This window comes from Lolium rigidum, chromosome 1 (genome assembly GCF_022539505.1).
Source record: "Lolium rigidum isolate FL_2022 chromosome 1, APGP_CSIRO_Lrig_0.1, whole genome shotgun sequence".
Taxonomy (NCBI): domain Eukaryota; kingdom Viridiplantae; phylum Streptophyta; class Magnoliopsida; order Poales; family Poaceae; genus Lolium; species Lolium rigidum.
In genome coordinates, this window is record NC_061508.1 from 61789615 (window position 1) to 61815687 (window position 26073).

The following is a 26073-nucleotide window of genomic DNA, read 5'->3' on the forward strand; positions in this document are numbered from 1 at the left end:
CATAAAACGAGACACGGTCCACCAAGCCACGCTAGTTCGATGCAAGAGCATGGTGTTTGGTTGTATACTTTCACAGAGCAAGAACTAGAAGAGATTGTGTTTCCTGAGTTGTAAGAAGTTTTATATGGTTTATTACGTTATGAAAGGATTTGTGAGGTTAACTCATGATTAGTTCACCTATGATTCTTGAACCACAATAGTTTCAATATTGAAGTTGTAAGGAATGCTGAGACATAGCTACAGATTAAAAGAATTTAAGGAAGATCCTCCATGCACAATGAGTTTCACAAAATTGATGTCAATTAGCCTCGAACGAAAACAAAAATTGGAAGGCTAAGGTTTTCGAATGTTATAAGCAAACATGAAAGGGGAACCACATTGATACGTCTCCGACGTATCGATAATTTCTTATGTTCCATGCCACATTATTGATGATATCTACATGTTTTATGCATATTTTATGTCATTATTATGCGTTTTCCGGAACTAACCTATTGACGAGATGCCGAAGGGCCAGTTGCTGTTTTCTGCTGTTTTTGGTTTCAGAAATCCTAGTAAGGAAATATTCTCGGAATCGGACGAAATCAACGCCCAGCATCTTAGGATCACACGAAGCTTCCAGAACACCCGAGAGAGGCCAGAGGGGGGCCACTGGGCCCCCAGATGACAGGCCGGCGTGGCCCTAGGGGGGCGCCCCCCTAGTGTATCGTCGCCTCGTCGACCCTCCGACTCCGCCTCTTCGCTTATATAAAGGTCCCTGACCTAAAAACCTCGACACTTTCGACGAAACCAGAGAAAACCTTCCAGAGCCGCCGCCATCGCGAAGCCAAGATCTGGGGGACAGGAGTCTCTGTTCCGGCACGCCGCCCGGACGGGGAAGTGCCCCCGGAAGGCTCCTCCATCGACACCACCGCCATCTTCATCAACGCTGCTTGTCTCCCATGAGGAGGGAGTAGTTCTCCATCGAGGCTCGGGGCTGTACCGGTAGCTATGTGGTTCATCTCTCTCCCATGTACTTCAATACAATAATCTCATGAGCTGCCTTACATGATTGAGATTCATATGATGATGCTTGTAATCTAGATGTCATTATGCTAGTCAAGTGGATTTTACTTATGTGATCTCCGGAGTCTCCTTGTCCCACGTGTGTAAAGGTGACAGTGTGTGCACCGTGTGGGTCTCTTAGGCTATATTTCACAGAATACTTATTCACTGTTATGAATGGCATAGTGAAGTGCTTATTTATATCCCTTTATGATTGCAATGTGTTTTGTATCACAATTTATCTGTGTGCTACTCTAGTGATGTTATTAAAATAGTTTATTCCTCCTGCACGGTGTAATGGTGACAGTGTGTGCATCGTGTAGTACTTGGCGTAGGCTATGATTGTGATCTCTTGTAGATTATGAAGTTAACTATTGCTATGATAGTGTTGATGTGATCTATTCCTCCTTTCGTAGCGTGAAGGTGACAGTGTGCATGCTATGTTAGTACTTGGTTTGGTTATGTTGATCTGTCATGCACTCTAAGGTTATTTAAATATGAACATTGAATATTGTGGAGCTTGTTAACTCCGGCATTGAGGGTTCGTGTAATCCTACACGGTTAGTGGTGTTCATCATCCAACAAGAGGGTGTAGAGTCTAGCATCTATCTATTTATTCTGTTATGTGATCAATGTTGAGAGTGTCCACTAGTGAAAGTATGATCCCTAGGCCTTGTTCCTAAATATCTGCTATCGTTGCTTGTTTCTTGTTTTTCTGCATCTCTACTCGTCCGCAATATTACCACCATCAACCACACACCGAGTCCTGGACAGCAAAGCACTTTTACGGTGCCGTTGCTACTGCTCGCATTTATTCATACCACCTGTATTTCACTATCTCTTCGCCGAACTAGTGCACCTATTAGGTGTGTTGGGGACACAAGAGACTTCTTGCTTTGTGGTTGCAGGGGTTGCATGAGAGGGATATCTTTGACCTCTTCCTCCCCGAGTTCGATAAACCTTGGGTGATCCACTTAAGGGAAACTTGCTGCTTGTTCTACAAACCTCGCTCTTGGAGGCCCAACACCGTCTACAAGAATAGAAGCACCCGTAGACATCAAGCACTTTTCTGGCGCCGTTGCCGGGGAGGAAAGGTAAAAGGCACTCATACTCCGGTCCCAGGTAAAGTACTTTTCTAGCGCCATTGTGTGAGTGTTCGAATCTATTTCCTTTAGATCCTGCAATTGCATCTTTTTGTTTCTTGTTTACACTAGTTTGGCATAATGGACAACAATGAGCTTCTTATTCTATTTCCTGATTTAAGACATGGATGGTTTGATGCGAAAATTAAAAAACCCATGAAACATATTAGTATGAACGCTTTGAACACCATTGTTGATAATGATATAGAAAGTTCTAAGCTTGGGGAAGCTGGTTTTCATGATCTTTTTAGTCCCCCAAGCATTGAGGAGAAAATTTTCTTTGATGATACTTTGCCTCCTATTTATGATGATTATAATGATAGTGGTCTTTTGGTGCCGCCTACTATAGAGAGTAAATTTTGTTGTGATTATACTATGCCTCCTACACTTGATGAGAATAATGATGATAGCTACTTTGTTAAATTTGCTCCCACTACAATTAATAAAATTGATTATGCTTATGTGGAGAGTAATAATTTTATGCATGAGACTCATGATAAGAATGTTTCATTTGATAGTTATATTGTTGAGTTTGCTCATGATTCTACTGAAAGTTATTATGAGATAGGAAAATATGGTTGTAGAAATTTTCATGTTACTAAAACACCTCTCTATATGCTGAATTTTTAAAGTTACACTTGTTTTATCTTCCTATGCTTGTAACTTTGCTCTTCATGAACTTGTTTATTTACAAGATTCCTATGCATAGGAAGCATGTTAGACTTAAATTTGTTTTGAATTTGCCTCTTGATGCTCTCTTTTGCTTCAAATACTATTTCTTGCGAGTGCATCATTAAAGCTGCTGAGCCCATCTTAATGGCTATAAAGAAAGAACTTCTTGGGAGATAACCCATGTGTTTATTTTGCTACGAGTACTTTTATTTTGTATTTGAGTCTTGTAAGTTGTTACTACTGTAGCAACCTCTCCTTATCTTTATTTTATTGCATTGTTGTGCCAAGTAAAGTCTTTGATAGTAAAGTGAATACTAGATTTGGATTACTGCGCAGAAACAGATTTCGTGCTGTCACGAATCTGGGCCTAATTCTCTGTAGGTAACTCAGAAAATTATGCCAATTTATGTGAGTGATCCTCAGATATGTGCGCAACTTTCATTCAATTTGAGCATTTTCATTTGAGCCAGTCTGGTGCGTCAATAAAATTCGTCTTTACGGACTGTTCTGTTTTGACAGATTCTGCCTTTTATTTCGCATTGCTTCTTTTGCTATGTTGGATGGATTTCTTTGTTCCATTGACTTCCGAGTAGCTTTGGGCAATGTCCAGAAGTGTTAATAATGATTGTGTCACCTCTGAACATGTGAGTTTTTGATTATGCACTAACCCTCTAATGAGTTTGTTTCGAGTTTGGTGTGAAGGAAGTTTTCAAGGGTCAAGAGAGGAGGATGATATACTATGATCAAGAAGAGTGAAAAGGCTAAGCTTGGGGATGCCCCCGTGGTTCATTCCTGCATATTTTAAGAAGACCCAAGCATCTAAGCTTGGGGATGCCCAAGGCATCCCCTTCTTCATCGACAAATTTATCAGGTTCCTCCCTTGAAACTATATTTTTATTCGGTCACATCTTATGTACTTTGCTTGGAGCGTCTGTTTGTTTTTGTTTTTGTTTGAATAAATGCTTGTGTGGGAGAGAGACATGCTCCGCTGGTTCATATGAACACATGTGTTCTTAGCTCATAATGTTCATGGCGAAGGTTGTACTGCTTCGTTAAATGTTATATGGTTGGAAACGGGAAATGCTACATGTAGTGATGCTAAAATGTCTTGAATAATTTGATACTTGGCAATTGTTGTGCTCATGTTTAAGCTCTTACATCATATACTTTGCACCCATTAATGAAGAAATACATAGAGCTTGCTAAATTTGGTTTGCATATTTGGTCTCTCTAAAGTCTAGATAATTTCTAGTATTGAGTTTGAACAACAAGGAAGACGGTGTAGAGTCTTATAATGTTTACAATATGTCTTTTATGTGAGTTTTGTTGCACCGGTTCATCCTTGTGTTTGTTTCAAATAACCTTGCTAGCCTAAACCTTGTATCGAGAGGGAATACTTCTCATGCATCCAAAATCCTTGAGCCAATAACTATGCCATTTGTGTCCACCATACCTACCTACTACATGGTATTTCTCCGCCATTCCAAAGTAAATTGCTTGAGTGCTACCTTTAAACAATTCAAAATTTATCACCTCTGATTTGTGTCAATGTTTTATAGCTCATGAGGAAGTATGTGGTGTTTATCTTTCATTCTTGTTGGGCAACTTTCACCAATGGACTAGTGGCTTCATCCGCTTATCCAATAATTTTGCAAAAAGAGCTGGCGCGGGGTTCCCAGCCCCCAATTAATCAACCTTCATTAATAATTCTCTTCACATGTTTTCTTCTGATTCATCAGTAAGCAACTTAATTTTGCAAATAGACACTCCTTCATGGTATGTGAATGTTGGAAGGCACCCGAGGATTCGGTTAGCCATGGCTTGTGTAAGCAAAAGGTTGGGAGGAGTGTAAACCATAAATAAAACTAAAGTACATGTGTAAACAAAAGAGAAGAGGGATGATCTACCTTGCTGGTAGAGATAACGTCCTTCATGGGAGCCGCTCTTTGAAGGTTTGTCTGGCAAGGGGGTTAGAGTGCCCACTACCATTCGTTGACAACAACAAACACCTCTCAAAATTTTACTTTTATGCTCTCTTTATGTTTTCAAAACCAAAGCTCTAGCACAAATATAGCAATCAATGATTCCCTCTGCGAAGGGCCTTTCTTTTACTTTTATGTTGAGTCAGTTCACCTATCTCTCTCCACCTCAAGAAGCAAACACTTGTGTGAAATGTGCATTGATTCCTACATACTTGCATATTGCACTTGTTATATTGCTTTGCATTGACAAACTATCATTGAGATATACATGTTACAAGTTGAAAGCAACCGCTGAAACTTAATCTTCCATTGTGTTGCTTCAATGCCTTTACTATGAATTTATTGCTTTATGAGTTAACTCTTATGCAAGACTTATTGATGCTTGTCTTGAAAGTACTATTCATGAAAAGTCTTTGCTTTATGATTCATTTGTTTACTCATGTCATTTACCATTGTTTTGATCGCTGCATTCATTACATATGCTTACAATAGTATGATCAAGGTTATGATGGCATGTCACTCCGGAAATTATCTTTGTTATCGTTTACTGCTCGGGACGAGCGAGAACTAAGCTTGGGGATGCTGATACGTCTCCGACGTATCGATAATTTCTTATGTTCCATGCCACATTATTGATGATATCTACATGTTTTATGCATACTTTATGTCATTATTATGTGTTTTCCGGAACTAACCTATTGACGAGATGCCGAAGGGCCGATTCGTTGTTTTCGCTGTTTTTGGTTTCGAAATCCTAGTAAGGAAATATTCTCGGAATCGGACGAAATCAACGCCCAGCATCTTAGGATCACGCGAAGCTTCCAGAACACCCGAGAGAGGCCAGAGGGGGGCCACTGGGCCTCCATCTGACAGGCCGGCGCGGCCCTAGGGGGGGCGCGCCCCCCTAGTGTGTCGTCGCCTCGTCGACCCTCCGACTCCGCCTCTTCGCCTATATAAAGGTCCCTGACCTAAAAACCTCGACACTTTCGACGAAACCAGAGAAAACCTTCCGCGAGCCGCCGCCATCGCGAAGTCAAGATCGCGGGGGACAGGAGTCTCTGTTCCGGCACGCCGCCCGGACGGGGAAGTGCCCCGGAAGGCTCCTCCATCGACACCACCGCCATCTTCATCAACGCTGCTTGTCTCCCATGAGGAGGGAGTAGTTCTCCATCGAGGCTCGGGGCTGTACCGGTAGCTATGTGGTTCATCTCTCTCCTATGTACTTCAATACAATAATCTCATGAGCTGCCTTACATGATTGAGATTCATATGATGATGCTTGTAATCTAGATGTCATTATGCTAGTCAAGTGGATTTTACTTATGTGATCTCCGGAGACTCCTTGTCCCACGTGTGTAAAGGTGACGAGTGTGTGCACCGTGTGGGTCTCTTAGGCCATATTTCACGGAATACTTATTCACTTGTTATGAATGGCATAGTGAAGTGCTTATTTATATCCCTTTATGATTGCAATGTGTTTTGTATCACAATTTATCTGTATGCTACTCTAGTGATGTTATTAAAGTAGTTTATTCCTCCCTGCACGGTGTAATGGTGACAGTGTGTGCATTGTGTAGTACTTGGCGTAGGCTATGATTGTGATCTCTTGTAGATTATGAAGTTAACTATTGCTATGATAGTGTTGATGTGATCTATTCCTCCTTTCGTAGCGTGAAGGTGACAGTGTGCATGCTATGTTAGTACTTGGTTTGGTTATGTTGATGCTGTCATGCACTCTAAGGTTATTTAAATATGAACATTGAATATTGTGGAGCTTGTTAACTCCGGCATTGAGGGTTCGTGTAATCCTACACGGTTAGTGGTGTTCATCATCCAACAAGAGGGTGTAGAGTCTAGCATCTATCTATTTATTCTGTTATGTGATCAATGTTGAGAGTGTCCACTAGTGAAAGTATGATCCCTAGGCCTTGTTCCTAAATACTGCTATCGCTGCTTGTTTACTGTTTTACTGCATCTCTACTGTCTGCAATATTACCACCATCAACCACACACCAATCCTGGACAGCAAAGCACTTTTCTGGTGTCGTTGCTACTGCTCGCATTTATTCATACCACCTGTATTTCACTATCTCTTCGCCGAACTAGTGCACCTATTAGGTGTGTTGGGGACACAAGAGACTTCTTGCTTTGTGGTTGCTGGGTTGCATGAGAGGGATATCTTTGACCTCTTCCTCCCTGAGTTCGATAAACCTTGGGTGATCCACTTAAGGGAAACTTGCTGCTGTTCTACAAACCTCTGCTCTTGGAGGCCCAACACTGTCTACAAGAATAGAAGCACCCGTAGACATCACACATCATCAATACAAATCTTTTCGTGTACATACCATCACAAACTAAATTATTGGTGCAAATAGAAGATGGCCAAGAGAGTGTGTGGTGTGATATACACAAAAACTAAAGAGAAAGATCAACTAAACACACACACACACACACACACACACACACATACATATATATATATATCCATTAAAGATAGATTTCATCTACTCGATAAGAACTCATAACGGCTTTTGTCATTACTCTTAAAATAGAAAACATACAACATGGAAGTTATGGGAACAACGATATAAAGCTATTGCTTAAAGAAATTTTGAAACATTGACCGTTCACCATGGGTTTGACAAAATTGATCACAGTGAACTCCAAATGGAAACAAGAAATCGAAGAGCTATGGTTAACAAACAAATTTTCAATCAATTGTGTGAGCCGAATCACCATGTTTTCTTTAACATAAGGGGGTTCCAAAAGGACCTCGGTCTCTCATTATGATTGAAACAAAGTTACAACACAACTGACACAAAGACTCGTGTTGTGAGTAACAAATCCTAAGAGGATAACACCTATAGGCCGACACTTCAAACATGCTAAAACACAACTCACACAAAGACTCATGCAAAAAACTGAAAGGCGAATAACCTACAACTATTGCTATCATTTTTCAGGTAGCGAACTGAAACTTCTTTATAGACCAGGAGAGAGAAATATGTGTGGAGATAACTAGAGGGGCTTGGGAGGTGACCACAAATTCACTTGAGGCTAGTTCTCAAGGCATGCAATGGTGATTTAAGCACTTGCTTTAAGGTTCGTGGTAGCCTTGTCTGGAACCCTTGCACATGCAACTAAATAGCCTCAAACTGTGTCTGGTAGATTGTATGTTGGTTCGTGCTATAATTGTCCGAAGTCCTTGTGCAGGCACCTAAATTACCAGAAATTCCGCTATACGGGTGATTATGTCCTTGGTGATACGAGGACATGCATCCTGTGGATGGACCCCACCCGCACCCCTCCTTAACCCCATCTCCTCCTACCTCCCGCATGGCCACACCCAATCGATTTCCCGCATGTTCTCCCTGTAGGGGAGAGGGTATTGTTGCATCGGTGCCGGAGAAAAACAACTTGCGATGAAGCTTAGAGGTTTGAGCACCAACATATTTGGCAAACAGATTGCCACCCTCATCCTTACGAAGAGAATAAACATCATCAATATGATATGGTTGGATGAGGTACCAACAGTGCAAAAGGAGGAGATGTGGCCCTTCTCACGGCATATGTAGCAAGTTCTTCTCTTCTCCTTCTTCTCACTAGATTTCTCCACAATGGTAGCATTAGCTCGATTCTTCTTGGGAAGTGTCCTTTCTTCAACTTGAGGTTGAATATGAGTTTAAGTTTGAGGCCTCTTCCCTTTTTTATTCTTTTTCAAAGGGTAAGATCTAACATGGTGCCCTTCAATTTTGCACTTGAAGCAAACAATCTTGGCCGGGTCTTTGAATTGTAATTGGCCCTTCTTATTCTTGTTTTTATTGGACTTGTTATTGTTGTTGGAGTTGAATCCAAGTCTACTCTTGTCATTGGGGATTGTTGCACACCCAACATTTTGTCAAGTTTGCATTTCCCTTCATGACCCTTTATCAATTCGTTCTTCAAAGAAGTGACTTGGGCCTTGAGCTATTTGATTTCCTCTAGATGGTTAGTAACAACACAAGTACTAGAGGAAGAAGAACCTTCATTGTTAGAGCAACAAGGCAAGGAAGATAATTCATCGCAAGATTTAGCAATACTATGAGTGGATGAATTACTAGGACTAGCACATGGCAATGTAACATTTTGAGTAGTAGTGCTAGTGTCCACATGAGGCTCACAAGATATTACCTTTGACATAATAGCCTCATGAGCTAACTTTAGCCTATCATGGGAAGCTAGAAGATCCTCATGGGAGCTAAAAAAATTCCATTATTTTCTTCCAATTTTCCATAATTTCTAGTTAGTAATTCAAGTTGAGCCCTTAGCTCAACATTCTCCTGCAAGATAGATGCTTCACAAGAAGTAGAGTTAGTAGCACAAGCATCACCACAAGACATATCAAGAAGAGAGGGTAACATAACATGCTCTTTTAAATATGAAGCTTGAAGTTGCTCATGGGACTTGGTGAGGATAGAGTGTTCGCTCTCCAAGACCTTGTGGACCTTGTCTAGATCATATAGATCTTTAACAAGTTTCTCATGACCAACACCAAACTTGAACTTTTCCTTTTTGAGAATTTTTAATTGAGCTTTAGCATGGTCTCTTTCTGTAGTGAGTTTAGCAATTATTTCATTTTGAGACTCCTCAAGGGTTTCAAGTTTCTCCACAAGAGAGGCTACGGTCTCTTGTTCTTATTCAAGATCATTCTTTAGGGATGGTACATCATTGGCATACTCTCGTTCAAGAGCCCCCATTTTAATAGTGTTCTCACAAATCCAAATAAGTTTTTGGCACTCAATAGCGGTAGTCAATATTTCAAAGAAGTGAGAGCTAGCAATTTTATCTTTGCAAAGAACACTAAATACACTCTTACCCTTATCACGTAGAGAGGCAACCCAGTCCTCTTCTTCATACTCATCCTCATCCTTATCACCACGAGAAATATTAGGTTCCATGGTAGGAGATACCGTGGAACCCTTGGCCATAAAGCATATATGAGAACCATGAGATAAAGATGAGTTACTTGAGGCTCCTTTCAAGATCTTGTCAAGGCAAGAATGGAACAAGACCTACATATCTCAAAGTTGTCATAAGATCATTAGAAGCATGCGCATTGAGATATAATTTTTTCTCATCCTCTAAAGATAGATTTTGGGAATCCATAGGAGGATAAAAACCTATATCTACAATTTGCGCCATATGAGGGTCAATGTCCCGAAAATGACTAAGAATGCGAATTTTCCAAGCATCATAATTTGTGCCATTGAATACAAAAGTGTCATCAAGCATGAATCCTCTAGCCGACATCTTTACTCTCAAGGCGGTGAAGCCTAAAATGAGATACCGGACTCTGATACCGATTGAAAGGACACATATGTCGCCTAGAGGGGGGTGAATTGGCGGTTTAAAACTTTTACTAGATGGGCTTAACAAATGCGGAATAAAACTAGCATTTACTTAGTCAAGCCCAAAGCCTATATACTATGGTTCACCTATGTGCATGAAAAACTTATGCTAAGCAACACAACCAACTATGTGATAGCAAGATATATAACTTCAAGCATGATGGCTATCACAAAGTAAAGTGGATAAGTAAAGAGCTCGGGTATAGAGATAACCGAGGTACGCGGGAGACGATGATTTATGCCGAAGTTCACACTCTTGCGAGTGCTAATCTTCGTTGGAGAGGTGCGGTGGCTTAGTGCTCCCGAACGCCACAAGAGGCCTCACCTTGAGGTGTGGTTGCTCGATGCACACTAACGCCACGAAGGCCTCACCCTAAGATGTGGTAGTCACACCACACACCGAGCGCCACGTAGGCGCCTCACCTTATTCTCCGGTGATCCTTGCCACAAAGGCCTAAGTCACGGTTCCACTAAGGGATTTCCTTCGATGCGGAACCCGGGCCTTACACAAAGCTTGGGGCACGCATCCACAACTTAATTGGAGGCTCCCAAGAGATCACCACAAAGGCCTCAAAACCGTCTAGGGTTCCAAGAAACCAAGAGCAACAACTTTCTTGCTTTTACTTCCATGAATCACCGTGGAGAACTCAAACCAATGCACCAAATGCAATGGCAAGAACACCACTAAGATGCTCAAGTCCTTCTCTCTCAAATTCCAATAAAGCTACAAAAGCTATTGTGGGAATAAGAGAGGAAGAACAAATAAGAGGTGGAACACCAAATTTTCCAAGACCTAGATCTAGTGGATTCCCCTCACAAAGAGAGAGATTTTATTGGTCAAGATGTAGATGTAGATCTTCTCTCTCTATTCCTCAAATATGAGCAAGAATCATGGAGGGATTAGAGGCAGAGGAAGCTCTCAAATGTTAGCAATGGAGGAGAGCAAGTGAAGCAAAAAGAAGTAGGGAGAGAGAGAGAGGAGGAAGAAGGCCTTAAAAGGGCTCTCAGATTTTTGCCCGTTGGGGCCAAAATCACAACTGGCCGGCAGTGCCGGAGTGCTCCCGGCGGCAGTGCCGGCCTCCCTGTTTATACTCAAACACCCGATACGAAAACCTTAAGAACTTTTGCATCCGGACTCCGATTTTGATCATCTTGGGCTCGTTGAAATCACAAAAAAGAGATCAATAATAATATTCATAGAAACATCATAGTAAAGCAAGGAAGGATAGAAACAAATGAATACAGGGCTTACCTATCTATAAAGACAAACCGGTAAAACCTCCAATATGGAAAAAGCAACAACTTGAGTTAGGAAACTCGGATTTAGGTGAAACAAATTTTGTTGTAAATAGGATGACAAGAGCTATCCCTAAAAAGAGTGAAAAACTCAGGAACAAGTGGGTAGATTTTTCTATGAATTTTAAAGTGAAACCTCTTAATACAAGAAACCGAGAAAAACTCCAATATCGAAAATGCAACAAGTGATTCATGTGGAATCCATTTTCAATGATCTAGAGCATGACATGGAAATAAAAACAAGCTCTAAAACACCACATGGATAAGATCCAAATAACTACTAGGAAGGATGATGCAAAAATGCAAATGTTTGAGCTCTCCGAAGGATACGATCGAGTTACTCACTCGAGAGCCCTTTTGATAGTACGACAACTAAACTATAAACCAGTCTCCAACTACACCATGAGACCGGTAAGAAAGAAATCCTATCAAGAGAAAACCTGAACCTTGCGTGTTTCACTTGAGCTTGATGATGATGATCTTGGCAGCAACAAGATGGAACATCTTTCTTGGTAGTGCTTGCTTGACGAAGTCTTGTGGATTGCTCCCCCACAATCCACCATGGGAGAGCTTCTTATTCGGTGCAACTTCACATATCCATGATCACCATATGGATGGCAAGATTCAAGCAAATGGGATCTTCGAATTGGCTTAGCTTGTACTTGTACTTGCACTTCATTTCTTCATTCTTCATCATGTTGATGTCTTGAAGTTAAACTTGAGGTCTCACTTTATCTTCATCTTCATCTTCAATACATACTTGACACTTAATATTCTTCATCAATTTATTATTATTGCAACCTTGAAGCCAACATATGGTTCAAGCATTGCCTATGGAAAACTGCTACAAATATTACTCAATGCATACATTAGTCCATAGGAATTGTCATTAATTACCAAAACCACACATGGGGGCTCCATGAAATTTCACTAGTGTTGGTCCATTTGTGTTCCACCTTCATCTCCAGACACTCGAGCGTTACACTCAACTGTGTATCCTCGGGCCGGCACCCAGGAAACAATGGAGTCATCTTGTCTACCTCCATTTGCGCCAGCTTGGCTTCAGCTTTGGCGTTGCCCGTCTCCTTGAGGAGTAGTTCTTGAACATGAGGGTCCCGCAAGGCCGACGTTAGTGGCGGCTGCGTGCTCTCGTCTTCTCCACTACCATCTGCTTCGGCATCGTCTCCTTCATTGGCATCTCCATCGTCATGATGAACACCATGTTTGGGAGACTCTTCGTCTTCTTGCCTGATGTCGGTCTCTTCTTCATGACCACCATTTTCCGCCGGCTCCTCATGGAAGCTGAGCATGAAACCGTGCCTGAGCAGGAGATTCTCTAGTTGTCCAGAATCAGGGTCGATCCACTTCCGGAGTCCGCATGTTTGACACAGACATCTTATCAAGATCCTGTTGTTCTGAACCATGTCGGCCTTCGCGTTCACCTTGTATCTAACCACTTGTGCCCCCCTCATATGGACGACCATGGTTTCCTGCGCACGTCATACATAGAGCACATAAAGTATGTTAATTAGAACCACACACACCATGCACAAACACACATGCATGCTCAATGTAGAAACATCATCTCCCCATCGCACACCGCCCGAGAGCGCGATAATCTTCACCTACAAAACATCCATACACACTGCGCCGACAACCGCATGCGCACAAAACATGCATCCAATACTACTCAACCTCTTGCAAATCTACCAACCATAGTGGAGCAAGAGGATTGGGTGGTGGAGAGAAAATAATGGAGCAAGAGGGATGCGGAGGAGGAAAGAAAAAGGTGGTTTTTATTACCCTCTACAAGTTGGAGTGGCTTCCCCTCACAAATATGTCAACCAAAATAGGTTTAAAGCTATCAAAAATGGAGAAAGTATGACCAAAATGGAGTGGGAGGGAGGAGCAAGACGAGCTGGTTGGAGGAGACAAGAATGAAAAGGGTTGTGGGGTGCTAGTAGGGGAGGGGAAAGCTGCCTAACAACCTAGATCTATTGTGCACCTTCTATGGCGCATATGCCAATATGCGCCACGAAAGCTGGACTTCTGTGGCGCATATTGGCATATGCACCACAGAGATGTGGCCTCGTACTGTTAGGGGTGGGCCCCCACAAGGAATTCTATGGCGCATACACCAACATGTGACACATAAGTCCCACTTTTTGTGGCGCATGTTTGGACATGCGCCACTTAATTTCCTTCACCCATGTGCAGTACTGCACCCCGCATGGGCCCCACCGAGTTTCTGTGGCGCATCCCACTAAATGCGCCACAGAAGGCCACAATTCTGTGACGCACCAAAGTTTCACCTATGCGCCACAGAAATATTTTTGTGGAGCACGCACTTTTAGGTGCGCACACAATACATTCCTACCTATAATAGTTTTCCTAGTAGTGCGCGTCCGAACGGGGCGCTCTACGCCAAGATCCGGAGTGGCGAGGAGCGCATCGGGCTCGGCACGTTTGAGACAGCGCACAAGGCGGCACGCGCGTACGACACGATCGCCTGATGCCTCGGCCGTTCTCGGCGGTCGATGAACTTCTCTGACGTCTGGACGCAGCAGCAGGGGAAGACATCGCGCCGCCGCCGCAGGCCGTCACGCGGGAGGCGAGGCAGCGGCAGTGCGATCTCGAACATCGCCTCATTATCGCCGAGCGGGACGAGCGCATGCGCCTCGAGTGGGTGCGGCGCTTCCCGGAGGACGTGGCCCCGGAGGTCGCCTTCTACGCCGAGAAGGAAGAGCAGAAGGCGGCGAAGAAGCGATATCGTGAGGCGAGGAGGGCCAAGAAGGAGGCCAAGAAGAAGGAGAAGGAGGAGAAGGCCGCGAGGAAGAAGGAGGAGAAGAAGAATGGCGCCGGTCCGTCGACCATCACCGTCGTCTCTTCCTCCTCGGAGTTCGAGTGGTCGACGACTCCGGTGTTGTCCATAACATCGAACTCCTCGTCTTCGACTAGAGTCCGGTTAGTTTTAGTGTAGTTTAGTTTTAAATTGGGTTGTACAAACGTGGGTTGAACTATCAATACATTTATATTTTTAGATTTTGTTTGATCTGTTAGATGTGTAATTGTGTGAAAATGTTGTTTTTGGGGCTGCATTTTAGCGCACAGCGCTGCATTTTGGCGTGGCGATTTACAGCACCTGGTGGAGCCCTCGCCAGCTCCGCGCGCTGCATCCGCATAGAAAGCCGATTATACAACGCCTGTTGAAGATGCTCTTACAACCATACCGGCCCCTGCATCTATACTTACATACCACCGTCGATACTGATCGAACGGTTAGGCTGCGTGCCATCTGCTGCTACAGTAATTTTTTTTTTGCGAATCTCTGGCCGCTACAGTATCAGTATGGTACCAATCACACTTTGCCGCTCCTCCTTTATAAGTACCGACATTTCGCCGTTGGCTTCCTCGCCCAAGAAAACCGCTCCGGTCCCCTCGTAAACTAGTCGCCACTAGCCCACTACCACTGGCCACCACTCTCACGCGGCGAGGAGTGTCATAACACACTTGTGCCATGGCGAATCAGGAAGTGGTGTTCCCACCGGACATGGGTGGAATCGCGGCCGCCGCGGCCATGCCGGGCTCCTCCGGCCGTGCGCTCTTCGCGTGCCGCGGCGCCGCATCGACGTCGCTGCGGAGCGCGTACCGTGGAGCCCCCGCCGTTGAAGACCACTACCGCGCCCGGCCGCCGCCGGCACCCTGCACCACCAGCTGGGTCGTCGACGCCATCCGGGCGTCCTCCCCGGCTCGCTCCCCCGCCGTCGACGAGTACGCCGCGTGGACGGTGAGTTCGCCTGCTTCCTCTCTGTCGTGCTGCATGCCCCGGGCAAGCTGCTGTTGTTGTGACGACACGCGTGTGCATGCAGAGGCGACACCCGTCGGCGCTGGGCAGCTTCGAGCAGATCGTGGCGGCGGCCGAGGGGAAGCAGGTCGTCGTGTTCATGGACTACGACGGCACGCTCTCCCCCATCGTCGCCGACCCCGACAAGGCCTTCATGACCGGCGAGGTGAGTGAAACACTAAGAGAGCATAGTGACCATGAGATAGCATTTTGTGCTAGGCTGCTAGCTAGCTGCTTGAAGTTACTGCGATGTTCTTTTTACGTTGAACGGTCTGCTTATGCAGATGAGGGCGGCGGTGCGCGAAGTGGCGGAGCACTTCCCGGCGGCGATCGTCACTGGCCGGTGCGTCGAAAAGGTGTACAGCTTCGTCGGCCTCCCGGAGCTCTACTACGCGGGCAGCCACGGCATGGACATCAAGGGGCCAACCTCCAACGTACGCCACTATATCTCCTCCTCATCTCTTTGCCCATCACTTCCCTATCATTTTTGCTTGATTCCTTTTGCTACTCCTGGTTTCTAGGAGGAAACAACAACGGCGGCCCTGCTGCAGCCTGCTCTCGAGTTCCTCCCGGTCATCGCCGAGGTACACCCATCCAACAAGAACTCTCGTTCAAGCTCGTGTGGTCAGTTAGTTGAGCCATGAGGAACTTGCCAAAGATTATTCTTTTTTTCCTGGTGTCAGGCTTACGAGGCTCTTGTGGAGAGGACCAAGGGCACGCCGGGGGCGAGGGTGGAGAACAACAAGTTCTGCCTCTCCGTGCACTTCCGATGCGTAGATGAAAAGGTAACAGAGTTTTCATTTTCCTAATCGATCGACGAATCAAAATAAAACCTTAGCAATCCAAGTCAAACAAGAAGGTTTTAACTTAATCAAATGCTGGTGTGCATCGATCATTGATCTCAACTGCTCCCTTCCTGCAGAGCTGGAGTCCATTGGCCGAGCAAGTCAAGGTCGTGCTCCGGGACTACCCCGACCTCAAGCTCACCGAAGGCAGAAAGGTGACTGACTAATTGATTGGTCGCGACCACGGCCTCGATCATGGAGTTAATCAGTGCTTAATTAATCAAGTAACCATGTGGTTAACTGATGAACTGCAGGTTTTGGAGGTCCGGCCGTCCATCATGTGGGACAAGGGCAAGGCCGTGGAATTCTTGCTCCAATCGCTCGGTAAGTACCACGCCGCGTCCTCATCTTCTTCCTCGTCGATCATGGCTAGATAGCTGTTCCCACAGTGTCACTTCAAGCAAGAATCTTGTCGAATAATTGGAGTTTGTATGTTTGCTGCTCCCTCTCTAGGATTCGACGGCCGCAGCGACGTCCTGCCGGTGTACCTCGGGGACGACCGGACAGACGAGGATGCTTTCAAGGTATACGAACCTGGTGGCTTCATTTTTTATACTGTATTCGAGTTTTAAAATTAACCCAGTAGTACTAACTAATTCTACTAAATTAATTTGGTGTCAATTAGGTGTTGGGAAAGAGTGGTCATGGTGTAGGCATTCTTGTCTCCAAGTTCCCCAGAGCGACCGACGCATCGTACTCACTTCAGGACCCTACGGAGGTATACATGCATGCATAGTTCCATAGTTGTATACTACCATCTTAAAAAAATGATAGCATGATACAGCACACTGCATCATACAGTCACCGGTGATCGTGATACGTGAGAGAGACTAGTTAAGCAAACCTGTATAGATTAAGATCCATATCTTTGTTTTCTTCCCAGGTCATGGAGTTCCTGCTCCGGTTGGTGAACTGGAAGCGCCAGCCACCGTCGGCGGCGCCGCGCTCAAGGGTGTAGCGACCTGATGCTGCTGGCTCTTGTTAATTCCGCAAGAAGTTCGAGCATGTTTATTTAGTTATAAGTTGGTTAGTTAATTAACCGTGTACTGCCCTCCCTGTAATAATCCTCCTATGCATACCACTAGATTTGTACTTTTCCTACTGTTGCATGGGTTTGGGAGGATTTGCATCTGCAAATTAATCTCTGCCTCTCACCACCATGGACGATCAACAAAGTTCATCGATCCCTTGTATGATATCAGATCAGACCAGACCATTCCAGCAAAATGTAACATATGTAAGAATTTTAATGGCGAATAAATTGTTTGTTAACTGAAGTGCGCACATGCAACTTTTCTTTCCTCCGTAGTGTATACATTACATGCGCACATATGTGCCTGCCAGATACAGCCTGATTAAGCAACTAGGGCAGGGCGTATCGGCTGCTCCTCACATGCAGGAGGAGGCACAGGGTGAAGCTGCCACACTCAGTCCCAGCAAACACGGCCCTTGTTTCATCAAAACCAGATTGACTTAGGAAGTAAGCAACTGGATGTGATACCTTTTCAGGTTATTTTGTACTTTGGGTAAGTTTATTAAGACGGTAGTGTAATGCCGACCAGATCTGACATCTGAGCACACATGCATATTTCTAACTAACCAACCCCATTGATTCCATTGGATGAGATGCATGCTTCCAAAGTTCCCTTTTTTATTTTTATTTTTGAACCCAGAAGGGTCGAAGGACCCAATGATGCATTAATATTGATCCGGCGGTGGTACAAATTACAAAAAAGAACCTTCAAGAAGAGTAAAGCTGCAGCTAAGTCCACCTCTTTTACAAATAAGACCCTACACCAAAGATGGGAAAAGCAATCAAGTCCATCACCACCGAGCTCGCGTTGAAGCTTCCAGTCGTGGCTAGCCACTTCGTCGTTGGGGACGAGAAAACTTGGGACGAAGCCACCAAATAACGACGCGCTGCTGGAGCAGAAGAACCCCCCCTTTGGCACACCGGCTGGGAGGTTGTGGTTGAGCTGACGCCGGCACAAGATCCGAAGACCAGCCGTAGACAACATAGCTTGGAGCGGCCGCCATTTGGCCATATGAGTCATCGACAGGACGACAGTAGGCCATCTAAGAGCCACCAAGGATGCGCTTCTGGAGTGTGCATCAGCTGAGCTTCTCCGCCTTGTAGATGACCACAAAGCTTCACCTCACCCATCACCTCCACTATGACCTCGATGTGAAGGGGGGAGAGAGAGAGAGAGGGAGGGAAATAGCACCATGAGAATCTGCTCGGCAACAGACTGCGAGCTTATTGTGGAAGGAGCTTCGGGCAGACTTGATCTCCGCCTCCGCTCTCCATGGACGTCGAATGGGGAACCAAGTCCTCTGTGTCTCAGCGTCGCTCACCGGTGCCGAGGACACGCTCCAGATTGGCATCACGCCATACACCACCTAGGCAAATGTAATATCCCAGTATTCGAGACGATTGCGGGGTAGATTTTAGAAACGGATGTGCATTGCATCGTAAAATCTGGGGAAATTTCGCGCTTTTATTGAAAACTGCATCAAAGGGGGACAAGTTTCTCTCTCGACACCACACAAGATTAGGGTTTCGAGAGTGCGATAAACTTGAACCAATTTAGTCATCACTTAGGGTTTTCGAGAAGAGAGGGGAACAATTCCTTTCTCAACTTAAGTTGCATGATTGAATTCAAACAAGATATGTTTGAAATTCAAATTCAAACATCAATTAAGTACTTATAATTCAAATATGGATAATTCAATAAACAAGTGAATAAATTAGAATAAGAAATATAAGAATATATAATTAAAGCTCATTAGAGAAAACCTTGAGCTTTATTGATTAACACACAGAATACAATGTCATTTACAATATCCAAATTGAATTATAAATATTACAACACAATACATAAATGAATAAATGAAAAAGGAAAATAAAAGAATTACAATTATTGACAGAATTCTAAACTAGACAAGTAAATCTTCAAGGATTGCTTGATCAACAATTGATCCAGCTTTTCTTGATCACCATCTTGATCTCTGCATACACAAACATCAAACAGCACATTAAGCCAAGTGGCAAAGCCACTTGGCAGATTAGTCAAGAAATATAAATTGGGAGAGATAATATCAACTCTGCCGAGCTGATCCACAATACACAAGTACCAACCATGAACAGTGAAGCAGCTCACAAGGTGAGGTGCATGTCCAACAGCATACATGCCCAGTGAAGAGTCACCAACTGCACACAGCATTGCTGTCGATCAAGGAGGCAAGGGAAGAGTTCATATAAAACCTTTTCAACAGCCAAACTTTAGCTGTTCATCGTCAGCAGCTCCAAATGGTAAGCACACAAGAACAGTAAGAACAACATGATGGCGTGTATTTCACACGTTCGTTGGGCAACCCCAAGAGGAAGGTATGATGCGCACAGCAGCAAGTTTTCCCTCAGAAAGAAACCAAGGTTTATCGAACCAGGAGGAGCCAAGAAGCACGTTGAAGGTTGATGGCGGCGGGATGTAGTGCGGCGCAACACCGGAGATTCCGGCGCCAACGTGGAACCTGCACAACACAACCAAAGTACTTTGCCCAACGAAACGGTGAGGTTGTCAATCTCACCGGCTTGCTGTAACAAAGGATTAACCGAATTGTGTGGAAGATGATTGTTTGCAGAGAAAACGATAAAACAAGTATTGCAGCAGATTTGTATTTCGGTATTAAAAGAATGGACCGGGGTCCACAGTTCACTAGAGGTGTCTCTCCCATAAGATAAAAGCATGTTGGGTGAACAAATTACAGTCGGGCAATTGACAAATAGAGAGGGCATAACAATGCACATACATGTCATGATAAGTATAGTGAGATTTAATTGGGCATTACGACAAAGTACATAGACCGCCATCCAACTACATCTATGTCTAAAAAGTCCACCTTCAGGTTATCATCCGAACCCCTTCCAGTATTAAGTTGCAAAGCAACAGACAATTGCATTAAGTATGGTGCGTAATGTAATCAACAACTACATCCTCGGACATAGCGCCAATGTTTTATCCCTAGTGGCAACAACACAACACAACCTTAGAACTTTACGTCACTTGTCCCGAGTGTCAATGCAGGCATGAACCCACTATCGAGCATAAATACTCCCTCTTGGAGTTAAGAGCAAAAACTTGGCCAGAGCCTCTACTAGTAACGGAGAGCATGCAAGATCATAAACAACACATATGTAATAACTTGATAATTAACATAACATGGTATTCTCTATCCATCGGATCCCGACAAACACAACATAGAGTATTACAGATAGATGATCTTGATCATGTTAGGCAGCTCACAAGATCCAACAATGAAGCACAATGAGGAGAAGACAACCATCTAGCTACTGCTATGGACCCATAGTCCAGGGGTGAACTACTCACTCATCACTCCGGAGGCGACCATGGCGGTGTAGAGTCCTCGCGGGAGATGAATCCCCTCTCCGGCAGGGTGCCGGAGGAGATCTCCGAATCCCCCGAGATGGGATCGGCGGCGGCGGCGTCTCGGTAAGGTTTTCCGTATCGTGGTTTTTTTCGCATCGGGGGTTTCGCGACGGAGGCTTTAAGTAGGCGAAAGGGCGCGAGTCGGGGGCCGACGAGGGGCCCACACCACAGGGCGGCGCGGGCCCCCCTTGGCCGCGCCGCCTTGTGGTTTGGCGACCTCGTGGCCCCACTTCGTATGCTCTTCGGTCTTCCGGAAGGTTCGTGGCGAAATAGGCCCCCGGGTCTTCGTTTCGTCCAATTCCGAGAATATTTCGTTACTAGGATTTACGAAACCAAAAACAGCGAAAACAACGAATCGGCACTTCGGCATCTTGTTAATAGGTTAGTTCCGGAAAATGCACGAATATGACATAAAGTGTGCATAAAACATGTAGGTATCATCAATAATATGGCATAGAACATAAGAAATTATCGATACGTCGGAGACGTATCAAGCATCCCCAAGCTTAGTTCTGCTCGTCCCGAGCAGGTAAAACGATAACAAAGATAATTTCTGAAGTGACATGCCATCATAACCTTGATCATACTATTTGTAAACATATGTAATGAATGCAGCGATCAAAACAATGGTAATGACATGAGTAAACAAGTGAATCATAAATCAAAGACTTTTCATGAATAGTACTTCAAGACAAGCATTAATAAGTCTTGCATAAGAGTTAACTCATAAAGCAATAAATCAAAGTAAAGGTATTGAAGCAACACAAAGGAAGATTAAGTTTCAGCTGTTGCTTTCAACTTGTAACATGTATATCTCATGGATAATTGTCAACATAGAGTAATATAACAAGTGCAATATGCAAGTATGTAGGAATCAATGCACAGTTCACACAAGTGTTTGCTTCTTGAGGTGGAGAGAGATAGGTGAACTGACTCAACATAAAAGTAAAAAGAATGGTCCTTCAAAGAGGAAAGCATCGATTGCTATACTTGTGCTAGAGCTTTTATTTTGAAAACATGAAACAATTTTGTCAACGGTAGTAATAAAGCATATGAGTTATGAAAGTTATATCTTACAAGTTGCAAGCCTCATGCATAGTATACTAATAGTGCCCGCACCTTGTCCTAATTAGCTTGGACTACCGGATCTTTGCAATGCACATGTTTTAACCAAGTGTCACAATGGGGTACCTCCATGCCGCCTGTACAAAGGTCTAAGGAGAAAGCTCGCATTTTGGATTTCTCTCTTTTGATTATTCTCAACTTAGACATCCATACCGGGACAACATGGACAACAGATAATGGACTCCTCTTTAATGCATAAGCATGTGGCAACAATTATTATTCTCATATGAGATTGAGGATATATGTCCAAAACTGAAACTTCCACCATGATTCATGGCTTTTAGTTAGCGGCCCAATGTTCTTCTCTAACAATATGCATGCTCCAACCATTAAGGTGGTAGATCTCTCTTACTTCAGACAAGATGGACATGCATAGCAACTCACATGATATTCAACAAGGAATAGTTGATGGCGTCCCCAGAAACATGGTTATCGCACAACAAGCAACTTAATAAGAGATAAAGTGCATAAGTACATATTCAATACCACAATAGTTTTTAAGCTATTTGTCCCATGAGCTATATATTGCAAAGGTGAATGATGGAATTTTAAAGGTAGCACTCAAGCAATTTACTTTGGAATGGCGGATAAATACCATGTAGTAGGTAGGTATGGTGGACACAAATGGCATAGTGGTTGGCTCAAGTATTTTGGATGCATGAGAAGTATTCCCTCTCGATACAAGGTTTAGGCTAGCAAGGTTATTTGAAACAAACACAAGGATGAACGGTGCAGCAAAACTCACATAAAAGACATATTGAAAACATTATAAGACTATATACCGTCTTCCTTGTTGTTCAAAACTCAATACTAGATGTTATCTAGACTCTAGAGAAACCAAATTAGCAAGCTCTAAGTATTTCTTCATTAATGGGTGCAAAGTATATGATGCAAGAGCTTAAACATGAGCACAACAATTGCCAAGTATCAAATTATCCAAGACATTTTAGAATCACTACATGTAGCATTTTCCAATTCCAACCATATAACAATTTAACGAAGATGAAACTTCGCCATGAATACTATGAGTAGAGCCTAAGGACATACTTGTCCATATGCTACAGCGGAGCGTGTCTCTCTCCCACATAGTGAATGCTAGGATCCATTTTATTCAAACAAAACAAAAAACAAAAACAAACCGACGCTCCAAGCAAAGTGCATAAGATGTGACGGAATAAAAATATAGTTTCAGGGGAGGAACCTGATAATGTTGTCGATGAAGAAGGGGATGCCTTGGGCATCCCCAAGCTTAGACGCTCGAGTCTTCTTATAATATGCAGGGGTGAACCACCGGGCATCCCCAAGCTTAGAGCTTTCACTCTCCTTGATCATATTGCATCATACTCCTCTCTTGATCCTTGAAAACTTCCTCCACACCAAACTCGAAACAACTCATTAGAGGGTTAGTGCATAATAAAAATTCACATGTTCAGAGGTGACACAATCATTCTTAACACTTCTGGACATTGCATAAAGCTACTGGACATTAATGGATCAAAGAAATTCATCCAACATAGCAAAAGAGGCAATGCGAAATAAAAGGCAGAATCTGTCAAAACAGAACAGTCCGTAAAGATGGATTTTATTAGGCCACCAGACTTGCTCAAATGAAAATTCTCAAATTGAATGAAAGTTGCGTACATATCTGAGGATCATGCACGTAAATTGGCTTAATTTTATGAGCTACCTACAGGGAGGTAGACCCAGATACGTGACAGCAAAGAAATCTGTAACTGCGCAGTAATCCAAATCTAGTACTTACTTTACTATCAAAGACTTTACTTGGCACAACAAAACTCAAAACTAAGATAAGGAGAGGTTGCTACAATAGTAAACAACTTCCAAGACTCAAATATAAAACAAAAATACTGTAGTAAAAACATGGGTTGTCTCCCATAAGCGCTTTTCTTTAACGCCTTTCGGCTAGGCGCGAAAGTGTATATCAAGTGTTATCAAAGGGTGGTGCACCTACAGCGGGGTTTGGAGTTTTCTCAACCATGCATAGTATATTGGATACATAAGTTTCAGCGTCTCCCTTTTCATTAGTCTTGGGCTTGCTACTCTCATCAAACAAATTTTCGGGAACAAGCCAAGCATAGTTATGTTCTAGTGCATCATTCATAGCTAGGAGTTTACATGGTATTGGTGCTTTGATCTCCCCACCATCATTAGCGTTATTAGTGTACCTTATCCTATCCATATCCATTTTTTCAAGGAGACTAACAAAATTAGTATGAGAACCAAGCATATTAAATTTAGCGAAGACCTTTCTAGCCTCTCTTGCTAGACCACCAAATTCTCTAAGAAGGGTTTCTAAAACAAAATCTTTCTTTTCCCCCTCTTCCAAATCACCAAGTGTAAGAAACATGTGTTGGATTATAGGATTGAGATTAACAAATTTAGTTTCCAACATGCGAACTAAAGCGAGCAGCAGCAATTTCATAAGTAGGAGCAAGTTCTACCAAGTGTCTATCTTCAAAATCTTCAACGGTACTAACATGGGTGAAAAATTCTTCTATATTGTTCCTCCCAATTATAGACCCGCGTCCTACCGGTATGTTTTTTGTGGTAAAATTAAAAGGAAACATGATGAAATAAGTAAAGCAAATGCAAGTAACTAATTTTTTTGTGTTTTTGATATAGCAAACAAGACAGTAAATAAAGTAAAACTAGCAACTAATTTTTTTGTGTTTTGATATAATGCAACAAACAAAGTAGTAAATAAAATAAAGCAAGACAAAAACAAAGTAAAGAGTTTGAGAAGTGGAGACTCCCCTTGCGGCGTGTCTTGATCTCCCCGCAACGGCGCCGGAAAAAGAGCTTGATGGCGTGTATTTCACACGTTCGTTGGGCAACCCCAAGAGGAAGGTATGATGCGCACGGCAGCAAGTTTTCCCTCGAGAAAGAAACCAAGGTTTATCGAACCAGGAGGAGCCAAGAAGCACGTTGAAGGTTGATGGCGGCGGGATGTAGTGCGGCGCAACACCGGAGATTCCGGCGCCAACGTGGAACCTGCACAACACAACCAAAGTACTTTGCCCCAACGAAACGGTGAGGTTGTCAATCTCACCGGCTTGCTGTAACAAAGGATTAACCGAATTGTGTGGAAGATGATTGTTTGCGAGAGAAAACGGTAAAACAAGTATTGCAGCAGATTTGTATTTCGGTATTAAAAGAATGGACCGGGGTCCACAGTTCACTAGAGGTGTCTCTCCCATAAGATAAAATCATGTTGGGTGAACAAATTACGATCGGGCAATTGACAAATAGAGAGGGCATAACAATGCACATACATGTCATGATAAGTATAGTGAGATTTAATTGGGCATTACGACAAAGTACATAGACCGCCATCCAAGCTGCATCTATGCCTAAAAAGTCTACCTTCGGGTTATCATCCGAACCCCTTCCGGTATTAAGTTGCAAAGCAACGGACAATTGCATTAAGTATGGTGCGTAATGTAATCAACAACTACATCCTCGGACATAGCGCCAATGTTTTATCCCTAGTGGCAACAGACACAACACAACCTTAGAACTTTCGTCACATTGTCCCGGTGTCAATGCGGGCATGAACCCACTATCGAGCATAAATACTCCCTCTTGGAGTTAAGAGCAAAAACTTGGCCAGAGCCTCTACTAGTAACGGAGAGCATGCAAGATCATAAACAACACATATGTAATAACTTGATAATTAACATAACATGGTATTCTCTATCCATCGGATCCCGACAAACACAACATAGAGTATTACGGATAGATGATCTTGATCATGTTAGGCAGCTCACAAGATCCAACAATGAAGCACAATGAGGAGAAGACAACCATCTAGCTACCGCTATGGACCCATAGTCCGGGGGTGAACTACTCACTCATCACTCCGGAGGCGACCATGGCGGTGTAGAGTCCTCCGGGAGATGAATCCCCTCTCCGGCAGGGTGCCGGAGGAGATCTCCGAATCCCCCGAGATGGGATCGGCGGCGGCGAGCGTCTCGGTAAGGTTTTCCGTATCGTGGTTTTTTCGCATCGGGGGTTTCGCGACGGAGGCTTTAAGTAGGCGGAAGGGCGAGTCGGGGGCCGACGAGGGGCCCACACCACGGGCGGCGCGGCCCCCCTTGGCCGCGCCGCCTTGTGGTTTGGCCACCTCGTGGCCCCACTTCGTATGCTCTTCGGTCTTCCGGAAGGTTCGTGGCGAAATAGGCCCCTGGGTCTTCGTTTCGTCCAATTCCGAGAATATTTCGTTACTAGGATTTCTGAAACCAAAAACAGCTAGAAAACGAGCAATCGG

At 43.8% G+C, this 26073-nt stretch overlaps 1 protein-coding gene across 1 annotated transcript; it reads left to right on the plus strand.

Annotated features, from left to right (window-relative positions):
- The first annotated feature begins 15040 nt into the window (after positions 1 to 15040).
- LOC124674150 (probable trehalose-phosphate phosphatase 8) lies at positions 15041 to 17453 on the plus strand. Its single transcript, XM_047210190.1, has 10 exons — positions 15041 to 15310; positions 15393 to 15533; positions 15652 to 15801; positions 15889 to 15951; positions 16051 to 16152; positions 16290 to 16367; positions 16467 to 16536; positions 16666 to 16736; positions 16838 to 16930; positions 17096 to 17453. Exons 1-10 carry the CDS (start codon positions 15041 to 15043, stop codon positions 17168 to 17170), a joined length of 1113 nt encoding a protein of 370 aa, XP_047066146.1. The 3' UTR covers positions 17171 to 17453.
- The last annotated feature ends 8620 nt before the right edge of the window (positions 17454 to 26073 follow it).